This window comes from Brachycentrus maculatus, unplaced genomic scaffold, assembly GCF_059751285.1.
Source record: "Brachycentrus maculatus isolate JH-2025_06_01 unplaced genomic scaffold, ASM5975128v1 h1tg000311l, whole genome shotgun sequence".
Lineage (NCBI taxonomy): Eukaryota > Metazoa > Arthropoda > Insecta > Trichoptera > Brachycentridae > Brachycentrus > Brachycentrus maculatus.
This window is the reverse complement of record NW_028281061.1, coordinates 307,875-324,443: the sequence shown is the minus strand read 5'-3', so window position 1 is coordinate 324,443 and position 16,569 is coordinate 307,875. Positions and strand designations below refer to the sequence as shown.

At 32.7% G+C, this 16,569-nt stretch overlaps 1 protein-coding gene across 3 annotated transcripts; it reads right to left on the bottom strand.

The window, feature by feature from the left end:
• Positions 1-452: 452 nt before the first annotated feature.
• On the bottom strand, positions 453-13,882 carry LOC148304561 (zinc finger TRAF-type-containing protein 1 homolog). Of its 3 annotated transcripts, XM_088268029.1 has the most exons (8): positions 13,601-13,882; positions 13,203-13,224; positions 11,831-12,069; positions 10,761-10,922; positions 6,688-6,899; positions 6,106-6,266; positions 5,265-5,467; positions 3,399-3,725 (listed from the first exon to the last, which is right to left on the bottom strand). In XM_088268029.1, the coding sequence occupies exons 1-8, from the start codon at positions 13,693-13,695 to the stop codon at positions 3,698-3,700; spliced, it is 1,122 nt and encodes a 373-aa protein (XP_088124155.1). In that variant the 5' UTR covers positions 13,696-13,882; the 3' UTR covers positions 3,399-3,697. The 3 variants fall into 3 exon arrangements, with proteins under 3 accessions (XP_088124156.1, XP_088124155.1, XP_088124154.1); XM_088268028.1 differs by lacking the exon at positions 13,203-13,224; XM_088268030.1 differs by lacking the exons at positions 10,761-10,922; positions 13,203-13,224 and having other exon boundaries at positions 453-3,725.
• Between the last annotated feature and the right edge of the window lie 2,687 nt (positions 13,883-16,569).

Below are 16,569 nucleotides of genomic sequence, written 5' to 3'. Positions count from 1 at the left end.
ATCTCCAGTTTAGTTTGAGTCATTTCACGTATTGGACTATTTTTCATACCGCTCGCACTGTTTTGTTTACTGTTTGGTATTTTATTATTTGAATATATTAGCATTGTATAGGGAATGATACCTCGGAGGGGAAGACTATTTTTTAGAGTTTACAATGCTTCTAAAATTGTGAAATACGGAATACTTAATTAAAAATTATGATTATAATTTATTTTTGATGATCAAATGTCATTTATGATTTCTTTGAAAATTTCAATCGAAAATATTATTTGATTTAGAAATTGTGTCAATTTTAAGAAAGCGATATATTTTTGCGCTAATCGCAAAAAACGTCCGCTATAGCCTAGAGTCTATTGTTCGAAGCGCCCGACTACAATGTGTTAATATGACAAAATCAATATATGTAAAGGGTATTTCCAGCGCAGGAAAGGTTTTATAAATAAAATAATCAGTTGGTGTGAGTCTTTTATTTTAGTAAATAAAATTCATGGCATTTACAATCTTTGCAGTGCAAGCAGTAATTTGGGGAAAGTATTCACATATCGCTGCAAAATTAAATATAAAGTCTTAAATAATTCACAAGAGAAGCAAACTTGAGCGGCCGGTGCTACAATAATGTAAAACACACGGAAAAAATACACATTAACCGACATACCCCCCTCTTTTATTTGCCTTAAAATTTACATAAGTCAATTTGTATAAAAATAAGTTTCTTAAATTTGCATTCATGTAAATATGTATAAATATAATTCCACCGTACACAGTTCACTTATAAAAACAGATCAATTTTAAACTAACTTAAGGGTAACACATTCAATTACATAATAATATCTAAAATCTCCAACTTTTCAATTTCCATTGTAAAACATTAAAACAAAATTATGTACAATAAATACATAAGATCACGTCGAAAGAAATTTAAAATAGCTGTCAAAATCTAAATTTATACTAATGTTTAATAAAAGCATTGTAGCCATTTGGACTCTTCTTTTTATCAATACCGTACTGGCATGAATATAACGATATATTTTATTTATTTTTCCAAACAACAAATATAGTCCATATCGCTCACTCCTTTCAACGTCATATATCAAAAATCGTCAATTTTCATTTGTACATGTTTTCGAAATGCTCAGAAAATGTACTATATCCGAGCAAAAGCAGCATATTTTAAACTTAATATTTACTCGCTACAGGGCAGAAAGTGTTGTTTTTGCATTTTGAAGAAAAGGTATTGTTTAATTATTTTTTTAAATATACTAAATAGAAAGATCTGTTGCACAGTAAAAACTTCAATAAGTGGCTTGATATTTATTTTTAATACATTTTATTTTATTCTTAAACTCTAAAAACGATCTCCTGAAAAATCAAGTTTTTTGATACATGACATTGTTGAAAGGAGTGAGCGATATGTGATGCTAGTTTTATGTGGTTATTTATAATGGGTATTTCAAGACCAGGATGGCGAAAGAAGCAGAAATGCCAAACAATTAGCAAGCTTCAAAGAAATATGATGTAGTAAATGTACATTCATGGTGTGTGCGATGGATAAATACATATCCATGAAATTTCCATATCCATCCGAGCTGTCACTCGGAATGAATCACCTATCCACAAGAGAAGTGCGCATTATCCAATAACTTTCTATGAACACTACTTTCATTCCTTGGAACTAATTGTCGGTCGTATCAACCCTTTTTAAGATACTCTCCCCTTTCATTTCTTTTCTAGTCTTGCTTTCTATGCCTTCTTTATTCTATCAAACTTGTTGTGAAAATATTTAAATATACTGCAATGCATTGTGTAAAATTTGTACAAGCACTGCCTACCCGCTAATTCAAACTGCATTAAAAGGTACAAATTTTGACCATTCACACTAGTATATTTTTGGTTGATCTGAAGATATGTATTGCTTCACAGCAATAAGAAGTTTCAAATGAATAAATTAATTTTTGTGTAGGGTCAAATTTTATTTTATTATACAGATAAATGTATAAAAAGCACATTTGTATGCAAGTATGTTATTTAAAATATAATTAATATGGTTGCGTTATATTCAGGCCGATATGGTAAATTATTTGTACATATATGTATGTATATGGTGACCTTAATCTGTAAATTGGCTTGCCTCATTTGGCCTTACGCTACAGTAGAGTAAAAAGGCAACAATTTAACCGACCAGTGGAATTATCCCATTTCAAAAATATACTTTCTTGTATTAAACAACAAAATATATATTTTTAGAATAGGTTGATTCCACTCAATGGTTAAATTATTCACTTTTTATTCTCTTCTTGCTTAAAATATGCCCAGACATATATATATAGTCACTATACGTACTAACTTAAGGGTACGCATTTAAAAACAAATATTTGTATGTGAAAAAGTGCAGAAGATATAATTATTTTTTTAGAATATTAATTTAGGCATAAATTGAAAGTCTTAAATTAGTTGGAAAAAATACTTAACCAAAAAAAACTTATTAAAGTCAAATGATCCATAATTTTAATATAATACATAGAATATAAATAAATATCAGTCAGTTACATATAATAAATAAGAGAAGTCTAAACTTGTAAATAATCACACAGAAATTAATTTAATATGTATAAGGAAGCAGTATGAGTACTTACGTTAGCTACCCAAACCTGATGATGCTTGATGCCAAAAAGTCAATGCCTTAGCACACAAACATATTAATTATAGTTATGGTGTGTGATGACCTTTTTTGCAATTTGAAAATAAAAACTGTTTCTAATATGGTTGTTATTAGTAAAAGTTATTACTTATAATAAATTTATTAAGTGATCAAATAATAAACACGAATTTTATCTGCCATTTTTAGTAGTCACTCGCAACCAGCCTTCATAAGATAAAACCAGTCACCAGTATTAACGCCATGACTCAATATTAGGTCATAAGCCCTGCAAATGCCCAGACTTTCATAATTCTTCAAACTTAGTTTTATGAATTATTTGCACCTCATTATTCCCCTGGAAACTGTTGAATGAAGCAAATTTTAATTTATAGTTTCATATAGAAACAATACAGTAAACCCCCGTTGTTGAGATAAGCACCGCGTTATCGGAGGGAACATTACATAGGGTTAATGTTTTTAAATTGTCCTTCAATTTTAAATGACTTATTTCAGTCTTTTCCGCTGGTTAAAATGTAAAACATCAATTTAAAACATTAACCCTATACATACATATAAAGTTCTCTCCAATACGCCATACTTATCTCAACGTTATAGGGGTTTTACTGTATCTCTTAACAATCCATCAATTTTTTTGGAAAGCGGATTCTAAAAAATATATAATTGTTTTCTCGAATCACGGAGCAATGATTAATTCTTGTGTATCTATCGTTTTCTAAAAATAAAATAAAAAAAAAACTGATTTTTATCAATGAAAAAACCCACAAATTTAAAGTATAATTTAGTCAGTTTACAAAATAGAATAAATATTTTTTTTATAATGAAAACGAAGATCTTTTAATATAAAATAAAAATACAGAACTCTATTTTCCAGAATACAAAATACCAATAGTATAAGTTCACCGTTGCACCGTTCGCACTAATAAATTATAAATCGCGATAATAAATTACTAATGCGAAGCTGGTTTGGAAATGGTAAACATTGGAAAACATATGGATCTTACCAAAGGCATTACATTATCACTTACTTTTTTGGAACACTTATTTGGAGATCAGGAACATTATCAATCTGGAAAGGAAATATTGCATTTATCAGAAATTTTAATTAATGTTTTACTTAGTAAATACCACTATTTCTTAAAATATACTGTGACACGCGTTTCGATGCATTTCGCATCATTTTCAAACACCGTATGTGAAGCTAATTCTAAATTTCAGAGTTGGGTCCTTGGGACGTTGAAGGTTGAAGAGGGGGTAGTAGCTGTTTCTTATTTTTATTTATTTATTTAATTTTTTATGCGGAATGCATCGAAACACGTGTCACAGTGGATTTTAAGAAATAGTGGTATTTACTAAGTAAAACGTTAATAAAAATGGATAGATTTTACCACAAAGCGACTGCCGAATCAATTAATGAAATTTATCAGATTTGATGAAAAATACTTTCTCGCAGTCATGTCTTATTTTTGGATGCATATATTTCTATATTTTTAAGGCCATTCAGATGCTAATATATGTGGGGTTGTCATTATTATTTTCCCAAGACTCTGTCGGCACAATTTGACAAAAAACAGATCACAGCACCTACAAATTATTTTATCAGGTTTTTAGGATTAAAAACTACATATGTATAAAAAATTATAATTTGACATTAAAAAAAACCATTTAATTAAATAAAAATTGTGATATGTGAATTAGTATGAAATTTGACTTACAAGTTAGTAATAAATGTGACTATTATTTGTATATATGTAAAGTAGTTATAGTCAGCGCTGGATTTAGCGCCACTTACTGAAAAGGGATGGGAATATAAAAGCTTGTTTCATAATAAAAGGGAAGAATGATTATATTTTTTTATCAAGTTGAGACACCTTTAAAATTAGGAATGAATCTCACCTATGTTCAAAACGGAATAAGCTTAACACTTTATCAATCACTCAACTGATGGCTTAACAATCGACCATAATTAACGAATGTATCGAAAACAATAAATGAATGCAATAATAATGTTCAGAATGTGCAGAATGGTGAATGTTACACAATTGTATGAAGTGATCGCTTAGCCAGCCAAATGCCAGGTCGTAAGCCCTGGGATACTCAATGATTCATATTTCATATCAAGTTGACCTTTAAAATATAAGCTTGTATATTAACTCTTACCACTCTAAAGGCCAGACATTCTGGCCCGTATGATTCTAGTAGGCAGCTCCGTGGGCTACAATGTCTGGCCCGGCGCAGGTATAACTTTAATCACTGATTTCTCTATCACCCAAGTATATTTTACCAAAAAATATTTCAGATAAATTCAGTTTATCTAAATTAACATGAACATACGAATCGCCAGACAGAGTGTCCCAAAATTAGGGAACCAAATATTTATTTTAACGGTAGAAAAATGTCACATTTTTTTGATCAGAGTAGCTGATCAGTTACGAGAAAAAATGGTCAGAGTGGAAAGGGTTAATACCACCTTATTATTCTCTGCACTCTTTTAAGCAGGTGTCTGGATCTCTGTGCTGAGTGAAGCTGAGTAGGTCCGGGACTGGTTAGATACTTGGCTACTAGTACTTGAAGTTGATAGGCTGGTTAGATACTTGGTTACTTGTACCTGAAGTTGATAGTCTTGTTGGCCAACAGGCGGTTGCACTCGCTGGTGTCGGGGAGCGGCAGCACGGTGGGAGTGGACTCCGAGTCCCTCTCGCTGAATTCAAACTGGTAGATCCGCGGGGCCGCGCGCATGTCCCCAAACGGGCCGCGCAGGATCATGTAGTGCAGGGACAAGGGACACTGCGGCTTGCTCTTCAGGATTATCTGATTGGGAAATAACGTTAGTTTGTGACTGAACATGGCCTTCGCCGCAAGATTCCCTTCTTTATTAACCTAATTCTAGAATTGCAGGCATAATTTCTAAAATGATAAAGCTAAACGCATTTAAACTATGAACTTTTGTATTAATTTTTATTATTACTTTGTATTATTTTTTTGTTTGTAAATAAAAATAATACTTGATACTGGCAGAAACATCCTTTCACTGGGTGACTGCCAACAATTAATTTAAAAAAAAATAGTCTTGAAGCATTTTAACACATTATTGACGTGAAATGTTTAAAAGCGTCTTTTACATGCTGATGGTAGAGAGTGGGTGAAATTGTGGTCTCTTCAATAGTGAATCAACACATTACGGACGGGTGTTTTTTACGCCTGCGGACCGCTGGCGACGGGATTTGATAATTGTGTACATATAGTTGAGACCTTAACAAAGAGATTGGTACATAATATTCCCAAAATCATTAAATAATTCCTTCTTTTCCGACATTGAAATGAGGCAAGCGCAGAAAGTAAAAATACCCCTCCCGTTTTTAAGCATCAATCAACCAAAAAAATACCTTTCCTGTCCTAAGTGTGTTAACGAAGTTTTACTATACAAAAAAATAGAGGAGTGAAAATACCTGATAGGCAATATCCCGTTCTGAACTTTGTGTGGGATCACGCTGGCTCTTGTTTATATTTGCCCTTACGACCCACTGGTTGTTGAATGCCGAGAAACGAGACGTTTCATAAAACAGTCTGTTGACATACTCTTCGGTTCTGTACGGTTTGAACTGCAGGTCTGATAACAAGAAAAAATAATTATCAAGGGTGAGGAGTCTTCCGGAAGCTTTTAAATTTAGTCCTTAAAAAGTGTAAAATAGGGGTTTCACTGTAAATAAAAAACATAAACTCGCACACAGAAAGCTTAAAATAACTTGCGCTTGTGCATAATTAAAACAATAATAATAATAATAAATTTGGATAACTTATATAACGCCATTTTCGTAAAATATGTACTACCTCAAGGGCGCTTCAATAATGTTGTAAATATGCACAAACACAAATGTCATCTAGATGACATTTGCGTTTGTGCATATTTACAACATTATTGAAGCGCCCTTGAGGTAGTATTTTACGAAAATGGCGCTATATAAGTTATCCATTTTTTTTGGACATAATTTATGATCATCATGACAGTCTAGACTGTCATGCGACATTACCATTGAAGGTAATCTTCTCGAAGGAGAGCAGCTGGAAGAGGGTGTCCAGCAGCTGCTTGTCCTGCAGATGCGTGCGGTCCGTGACCTGCAGGGCCTGCATGAGCTCGGCGCCCGACTTGCGGGGGTGCGCGCACTGCGCCTCGTGCCCCCCGCGCTCGTGCTGCGGCCCGCGCCACGGGCACCCGATGCACGCATACTCGCACGTCACCGGCCTGCCAACACACAACGCATGTCATCAACAGCTAAACCAAATTGTCTACTTTTCAACCATTCAGGGAGTATGGACGTAAATGAATGTTGGTGCGAATTTTTCTCAAATGATTATCGACTTTAATGAACATCCAAGTCCATCTGTCAGTTGATATGATGTAACTTGTATAGCAAGGACATCTGTGGATATTTGTATGTAATTTTGTCATAAAATAAAACCTAGTTTGATTTTTAAAAATTATTTTTGCTTAATTTCTATCTTCATAATATGTATATAGATTTCGTGAAAGAAAAATAAATAATAGAAAAAATGTTAAAAGAACCCACTCCCCAGAGAAAGTTGGACATCAATATTTTCCTCCTGGAAAGGTTAATCGGCCAAATATATTTAACTAGTGGTGTTCGGGCAGTCTATTTTCAACTTGTTGGTGACAATTTCTTGCACTGGCAAATTTTCTCAACGACATTCGACTGTTAACAAGTAAATGTTAAAAGTAGTGAATTAAAGTTTGGCTATCATTTATTCGGATAGTGCTTTTTCAGGTTGACTAAAATTCTTATTAAAATGCTTGTAAAGAGTAGGAGGCGTTAAGAATAGTGACAAATTGGCAATAATACAAATATCAAATTCAAAAAGGGGGACATACTTTTCCAAGCAATAAGAATTATTAGAAATCAAACAATAATTATTTTTAAAAACGTAACGGGACCACAGGGGGTGGCTGAGTAGATTCTTAGTTGAAATTGTGGCAGCCCATCTCTGAAGACACATTAGATAAAAACGCCTGGTTACAGATTCTTCCAGGCATAAATTTTGGAATAAAATAATTTTCACCAGTACAGATTACAAGAAAAAGGATTTTGATTATAGTTAATTGTCATTCTATGCAAAGGAATTATCAGATACACAGATCACGGCGGCTATTTTTAGTAAAACTAGATAATCAATAAATCAATAAATTTATTAAGCTTCATAGAGCGTTAGAAATATTTCCAAACCGTTTAGAACACAAAACCAAATACCTACCTGTACAAACATCAAACGAAAACAAAACATAATACAACTTTTTAACATCTTAAATTAGTGCAATAATCGTAATTATTATATAATAGATAAGTATAGTGTTGCCAGTGAAAACTTTAATACGTAACCATAATAAGTGATCAATAATAAGAAAGATTTTTGTATCAAAAGCCAAATTTATAATAAATCCATGTAAGTAAGTAATAATTTTTGAAGCTCTTTCGAACCACACTGACCTTTGGAGAAAAACATAGTAATTACAAAATGTAATTTTGACGTTATAAAATACTTACAAATACATTAATGCTCAAATGTTATTTTACCTCGTAAATATTTACAATGCTTTGATTTTAAATATTATATTTCTTTGATAAAATATGCCAATAATGCTGCATTTTGTCATTTGTTAAACATAAGCAACACTCTACAATAAAAACTTTCTACTTTTCTATGATTAATACAATTACTGTGTTTTTGCTTGTAGGAGAGGAATATAGGTAGTAAAAAAAAATTTCAAATATTTTATTTTATTATTTCTTTGTACAGGAATGATAGCATAACGCATGGTTTCCCAAACTATGTGTCGCTACCTACCATTAGGTCACGAGGGAATATTGAGTAGGCCCTCGCCACTGTATACATGAATTTAAAAAAATAGAAGTGATAAATTTGATATATTACCAATATTATGCCCTCATTTCTCTAAGACAGCTAAGAGGTGGGGGTCCCAAGATTGGAAATTTTTGTTGGATGGGTCAAAGCCCAGTTGACTTTGGCAACTTAATGATATACCGTAGAACGGATACTTGAATTTTGATGTATTACTTGAGCACAGTACAAAAAAAAATTAAATCAGTATTTAAATTTGGTTTACAATAATGAATTTTATCGACATGATTCATTGTTTCCCTGACAGGTGACACTTATTGTCACGATACTTTGATCGATACCACGATCTAAATATTGTTTTTGTACTGGGCTCAAGTAACACATCAAAGTTCAAGTAGCCCCATTCTACGCTAATGTAAAGCTGTCACTGGCAGCCCTATTAAGGTATTGACAGCCATGTTTACACATAATACACAGCACAAGAAGCAGGCTCAATAGTTGAAAGTTACAGAGAAATGTTAGTAAGAAGTACATAATCACCTGATATGAACACATTGAACAAGGAAGCATGTGAGGATGATGATATGTACAGTTGTGTTATTTTAGCAAGATAATTATGATACACTCTCTATTTGCCAGGATCCGGAGTGGATATGATCCATGATAATCAATTAATTAAAAATAAAATAAAAAACAATTACCTCACTCTATTTTGGTATCAATAATCTAAATCAGGCATGTGAAACTCGCGGCCCGCGAGTATTTATTTTGCGGCCCACGAATATTCATGGTTATATTATTCATTTCATTTTATTTATTTTTCATGTCATCCGCCTCCATAGTGTAGTGGTTAGCGCGCTACGCTACCATGCTGGAGGTCCCGGGTTCGATTCCCAAGAGGGCCAAAATAAATATTAGTGATTTTTCAGTCTAATATTTATTTAATATGACCCTGGACTGGTTCCTGAAGCGGAAGGCTGATCACCTTTCCTTCGTGTATTTAACGATCAAGATAACACTGCTTCTATACAATGCAGTGCCCTATGCACAATTGGGGTGCGGATAAGGGTAAGAATCAGAATATTTTTCATTTATTTTAATTCTTCATTGAATCATTTTTTTTGTACAGGAATATATGACGTTCTTTTACAAAATCATTAAGTTTGATCTAATATACCTCGTGTGACTATCTTTGATAGTAAATTATTCAATTAAAGCTAGATAAAAATGAAAATGAGATTTTTTGGTTTTTTGATGTGGCCCACGTGCGTACCCAAAATACCTTATACGGCCCTTAGTGCCTTTTGAGTTTGACACCTCTGATCTAAACTACTCTTCAACGCGTACTAGTAACATTTGAAACTAAATACGAGGTGAATGTTTGATGGTTACATAATGGTGGTGGAAAAATTATACAATATCCACATATTACGGAAGAATTCATCATATAAGGGGTTTCACAATGCGGTATTTAAATCCATATTTCTTTTATCATAAACTGTGGTAAGGAATGATACATTTATAAAATTAAATTTTATTAATCATAAAAAGTTACATAACCATGAATTGAATTTAATTATTATAATACTGTTAAAACCCTATCATTTTAATTTTCAAAGTTATTGTTATTGAATTTAATAATAAAAATGATGGTTTTTCAACAGTGATTATGTTCGCCTCCATAGCGTAGTAGTTACCATGTTTGGCTACCGTGCTGGACATCCCGGGTGCCACTCCATAAATATTGGGTGCATAAAATTTATGCAGAATTTTAGTTTAATTTTTGGATTTTTGCACATATTTTTGTATCCAATTTTATAAATACGTCATTCATGAGTAAAGAGTTTGGAGAGAACATAAATCTCATAAGTTTTTTGAAATTTAATATAAAAAGCATGTTATACAATGAAACTGCTCCGCGTTATGCATTTTATCACTATTCTTTTTCACCAAGTTTAAAAAAATTTGAATAAAATAAAAATGAATGACACAAAACTTAATGTACAAAAACAAACTGAAATTGAAAAGTGATTATATGAAAATAAAATAAAAAAGTTCACTTTTAGGGCATGATATAGTGTTTGATACATGCTATGAAAAATGTGGAATATATTATTTTTTAATTTTGGTGATTATCAAAATACAAAATATCCCAACCGATCCCATCCCGGTAAATGAAGAGTTTGCCGTATCAAGTATGCACTTTCTGTAAAGAAACTATTGAGCCCACCTGACTGGTGCCGGTTGTGTGTTGGTCCCCAAAATGGAAGACAGGGACTTTGGCTTGCGGAGCATGTGTACAAACATAACGCAAAACATGGCCGCTCTACGAACAAAGCCGCCTACGGAGACGTCGCGACAACTCTCACTATTCACTGTGATCTGGTTAAACCTAACAACACACAACATCGGTCAGTTCCGACAATTCAACGCCAACAATCTTAAATACATCATGAAGGTCTCCGCTAAATAAAAGACTTACTCAATTCGATCATAGATGGTGGCGAGAACTCACATAAGAAAGGAGATATGAATTAAAGGATATACAACTTCTGAAATTTGAGTAGTGTGGTTGTCAATCATGGGTAGAATATTAAATGTTAGATATGCATAAAGTGATGACTACCGACTACCAAAAATGCGGCAGTATGCAAATTTTTGTGCATTTTGGTTATCTTCAATGACATATTTAAAAAAACATGTCTTAAACATGTAATTTCTTGTTTTGCTGTGTATCGGATAGGTGTCACTGTAATACAGAAATACCTATATCGATTCTTTTCTGTCATCATTCTTTCGATGCAAACTAATCGCCCGAATCAAATTATATTTCTTTGACAAACTTCACCGTAACAAATGCGTTTATTTCTTCTTCTCCGTCGTAGTCCTCATTGACTCTACTCCAGTTATCCTTTGACTGTGCTGCATGTAGCGCTTCAACCACCAAGGTGCCTGCTGCTGCCTGAACTTAATCAGTTCATCATGTGAGGGATCTTTCTCTCCCTATCTTCCCCTCCAGGTTACTAATCACTGTTAGTCGTTCTAGGCTATCCTCATAGCGATGCGCAACGTGTCTAAATAACTGAAGAATCTGTCGTGGCCAGAAACAAATCATCCAAGTGTAATTTCTGACGAATGGACTCATTGATGCGTCTAGCAGTCCATGGAATTTGGAGCATTTGAAACATCACATTTAGAAAGTGTCAATTTTTCTCCTTTCTTGTTAATTTATTTGTCAGTAAAAAAGTAAAAATATTAATTTAACTCACTATGCTTGTATCGGTTAAACGTATCACTCACCTTTCATCGCAGGTGGTGTCTTGGTGGCGGTCGAGGGTGTTACGGGAGAACTCCTTGGAGCAGAACTTGCACTGCGAGGGCAACTCGGAGATGGCGTTCTCCACGGCGAGGTTGCGCGACGCCGAGTCCTTGGAGATCTCCACGCGGCAGTTGGGGCAGGTGGCTGTCTCGTCGCGCAGACGAGAGTCTGCCAGCAAGTGCGTGAAGCAGCCAGCGCACATCAGGTGCCCGTTGGCACACTGCAAATCACGCAAATCAGACCACATTCCAGACAGGTGTTCAAATTTAATAGTTAGGACTCGAAATATTCAACGCTTTAACTAATGTATTCCATATAATTTATATTTGAAGCAATAACTTTGTGATATTTCATTTTATTATTAAAATATAACTATGTTTTAAAATCACTACAAATATTTTATTATAACTTAATTATAATGTCAACCGGTTAGCTTCGAAACCGGTAAACATTATAATTAAGTTATAATAAAATATTTTTTACGAGTTATATTTTAATTATTTAACATATTCCAATTACAAAGAAGGGATTTAAAAAAAGATAATAAGTACAAAAATTAAAGACTTTGAAACCATAGTCTCTCCAGGATTAACATCTCTCTAACTACCTCAATTTTTTTTATTCTATTCATTACTTTAATAGTTTCTGAACCTTTTTAATGTTGCTTTCCCCCTTAAAACAAAAAAAAACCTTACACAAAGACAACAAACATTTTTCGAGCCTATTGCAACCCTTTACTCATATTTTTCGAAACTTGCTCTAATTGTTTTCACACTTCATACTTCCATCCATTTAGTTCCTTTCGGTTTAAAAATGAACAATGGCCACATGTGATTGCTGCTTTACGTTAACAGGCTTTAGTAACGAAAGGCGTAACCATTGAATGACAAAACATGATATGTTGTTTTGATTGCATACAAACTACAAAAATCTAAATAATAAAATACATAAATTTTATTGAAAATATAACCTTTGACATATTTTGTTCAAAACAATATATGTCAAGTAACAAATAGAAGCCAAAATGTATTGAACACATTTTTCTAGAATTTTTTTTTACCATTTTCTAAATTTACAAAATTTATAGTCACAACATTTTAAATAGTTAGTGAAATTTAATTAAATGACGTGTTGATGCTGTATGCAGCTGATAATATAAAACCGTCAGGCAACAATGAACAAAAGCTTATGTAAAATAAAACTTTTAATTTAATTTAATTTTCAATATTATCTTATTACCATTAGTTATGATATAATATTTTTTAGCAAAAAGCCCAACGGCAATGTACAATTATAAAATATTAAAATAAATGATTGTTACAGTTTATAAATAAATAATAACTCTTGACTTACCTCTTTAACAAATGACCTGCAACTTAAATTAACATGATATTACTAGAATATTCTACATAGACATAATAATTCATTAATGTGACAATTTTTAAACATATTTGGGAAGCCATTTCGTGCTGCCTTCAAAACCTCCCACGTAGCTTTTAACATACGAGTACAATACTATAAAGGGAAAATAAATAATTGAATATGTATGTCATTTATCACATACATATTTTTTTGGCAATAGTTAGAATAAAATATCTACTTTGTTAAGGTCGATGGTGATAAAAATCGACATTGATTCGAATGAATATAATGATTTTTTCGTGGTGCATCGAAGATTTTGTTGACAGGCGTAAGATAAACAAAGGAATCATTCATTTCGTAATGTCAAAATCAGCTGTCTTTTAAAATACCTGATAAACGGCGGCCCTCGGCAGGTCCAAGCAAACTGCGCAGCAAAGAATACCCCCCAAGCGAAATTCCAACTTATCGCTCGAATTCTTTTCATTTTTACTCAATTTTCTTCTTTTGGCTTCGGGCTCCGAGAGGTCGTCCTTTGAGACATCTTCGACCACTGCGTTACTTGACGAGGCCTCCATTTCGACTTCCACTTCCGACATTATAGTGAAATTAAATCAAAACACACGCGAACTACAGAGCCCTTACCGTCTTTGTTTTGTGTGACTTATATAAACAAAGCGTCAAGTACCCTGCAGCTGAGCAGCGCCCATCGAAAAATCGACGCAGTAAACAAAAATACGCATTGAGAAGGAAAGAGAAACTGATAATACGAGCGTATCTCTTTCACACAATCACAATGGAAGACACAGTTGGTACTCGTGCATATATAATCTTTGTACTCGTGTATATTGTACCTACATATATAAAGATGTTTTGAAAAAATCTTAACAATACTCGGTGATATTTTTATGAATAGCTATCATTTTGGATAATTTGCATCTCGAAAATAGAAATGTAAATACACTCGACATACATATTTTAGAAAATTTCTGAAAGGCGCCACTTCGGATTTTTAAAATACAAAACTGATTTTGACCATTCAAAAAAGTACGTAAAATATATATATATATATATATATATATATATATATATATATATATATATATATATATATATATATATATATATATATATATATATATATACACATATATATATATATATATATATATATATATATATATATATATATATATATATGTATATACATTATATATATATATATATATTATTTTTTTATTAATTCATTTGCTATAACCTAATACAACATTTATTATTATTAATTACAAACAATTGTAATTGAGGATTTGCCTTTTATTTAAATAACCAACTCTCTTGCCATGATACAAAGTTCACACAATTTTACAATACAAAACACAGTTTTACGAAGTGTCCAGATATGGTACTTTTTTTTAATTCATAAAAAAAATATAAAGACTAGTGGATTATCGAGGTGTGTTAATGTAATTTTTATGATAAAAAAGGTACTTTAATCATTAAAAATATGAAATATCATTTACTCAATGACTTACTAAAGTATTTTTTTTTTAATACTAAAATACAAGACAGCCAAGATTTTTTTTTATCATCTGACAATATCCATAATTTTCCAAATGACCCGCCCTTCAATAGGCTTTTTACCTTTTTTTATATATTTCTTACTCTTTTGTACACATATCGCTCACTCCTTTCAAGAACGTCATAAATCAAAAAACTTGATTTTTCAGGAGAACGTTTTTAAAGTTTAAAAATATAATACAATGTATCAAAAACAAATATCAAGCCACTTATTGAACTTTTTACTGTGCAACAAATCTTTTTAGGTAAAACCTGAAAGTTTTTTCTCCATTTGAAAAATATTTAGTATATTTAAAAAATAATTAAACAATACCTTTTCTTCAAAATGCAAAAATAACACTTTCTGCCCTGTAGCGGGAAAATATAAAGCTTAAAATATGCCGCTTTTGCTGGGATATAGTACATTTTCTGGGCATTCCGAAAACATGCACAACTGAAAATTGACAATTTTTGATTTATGACGTTCTTGAAAGGAGTTAGTGATATCACTTAGTAACATTAGACTGGATTCTATCTCCTTCACTATTGTCATTAGTTATAACTAGTATACTATAGGTGTTAAAAGGAAGATATTAAAACATGACACTCTATTCTCATCACATGTCTTATTCTTTTTGCCTTTTAAGATCTCACTATGTTTTTCATGGTTTGGCTGTCTCTTTTAAACTAGTAAACCTGACAGTCAAAGATTCAGTGTGTGTGGAAAGCATACAAATTACATAACTTTAATTTTAAAATGTCAATCAATTATTGAGTACATATTATGTGTTATCCTATTCTGACAGTAAATATTTTATTTCTTGCTGCTGGGTGAAACCTAAATCGGTATTAGGTGAGAAGGATTTCAAAAAAACATTGTAAAATAGAAACATAAAATGAAATAGAATATTTCTATAGCTGAATAAAAATATTATACTGCAAATTATTCGTAGTACTTTGTTAAATAGAAGCTAGTTATATAACATATAACTATATGCATGTACCTATAGAAAAAGTAGAAAACTATGTTTATCTTGGTCACAAAATCACCATCGGCAGAGACAACCAGACCAGCGAGGTGGATAGAAGAATAAATCTCTCTTGGGTGGCTTTTGGAAAGCTTAATTCCACATTCCGAAGCCCCATTCCCAACTCACTCAAGACAAGAGTGTTTAACCAATGCGTTCTACCCGTCCTAACCTATGGCGCGGAAACAATGACTCTGACTAAGCAATCCTCCCATAAGTTGCAAGTTGCACAGAGGAGCATTAAGCGAATTATGCTTGGAATAACATTAAGAGACAAAAAAAGGAACGATTGGATCCGACGCCAGACACAGGTCTGTGACGAGGTAGAGCGAATTGCTTGGCTGAAGTGGAAATGGGCTGGTCACATAGCCAGAATGACCGACGACAGATGGACGAAACGCGTTCTGGTGTGGAGACCGAGGAACCAGAGGCCTCAAGGACGTCCACCGATGAGATGGGTGGACGACATCAGGAAGTTTGCTGGAAGACAGTGGATGGGGACGGCGCAGGATCGGGAGGAGTGGAGGCGGAAGGGGGAGGCCTTTGTCCAGTAGTGGACCTCGAAGGCTGATATGATGATGATGTACAAATTAAAAAGTTATCACGTCTTCAATTGATAATACTCGGTCTGTTCCATTGTTTACATAATCCAGTTAGCTACTTACCATAAACATTAGAAACATTGATCTATATTTCATCTCATTATTTCTCATTTTAAAAACAGACTAGCATAATTTGAATACAGGGTAAATATTTATTACTTTTGGTTATTTAAA

Coding starts and splice junctions, on each gene's coding strand:
- LOC148304561 (XM_088268028.1), bottom strand. CDS start 13,807: ATGTCGGAAGTGGAAGTCGAAATGGAGGCCTCGTCAAGTAACGCAGTG. Junction 10,923..11,830: donor GACACCACCTGCGATGAAAG/GTGAGTGATACG, acceptor GTGTGTTGTTAG/GTTTAACCAGATCACAGTGA. Junction 6,267..6,687: donor CGAGAAGATTACCTTCAATG/GTAATGTCGCAT, acceptor TCTTGTTATCAG/ACCTGCAGTTCAAACCGTAC.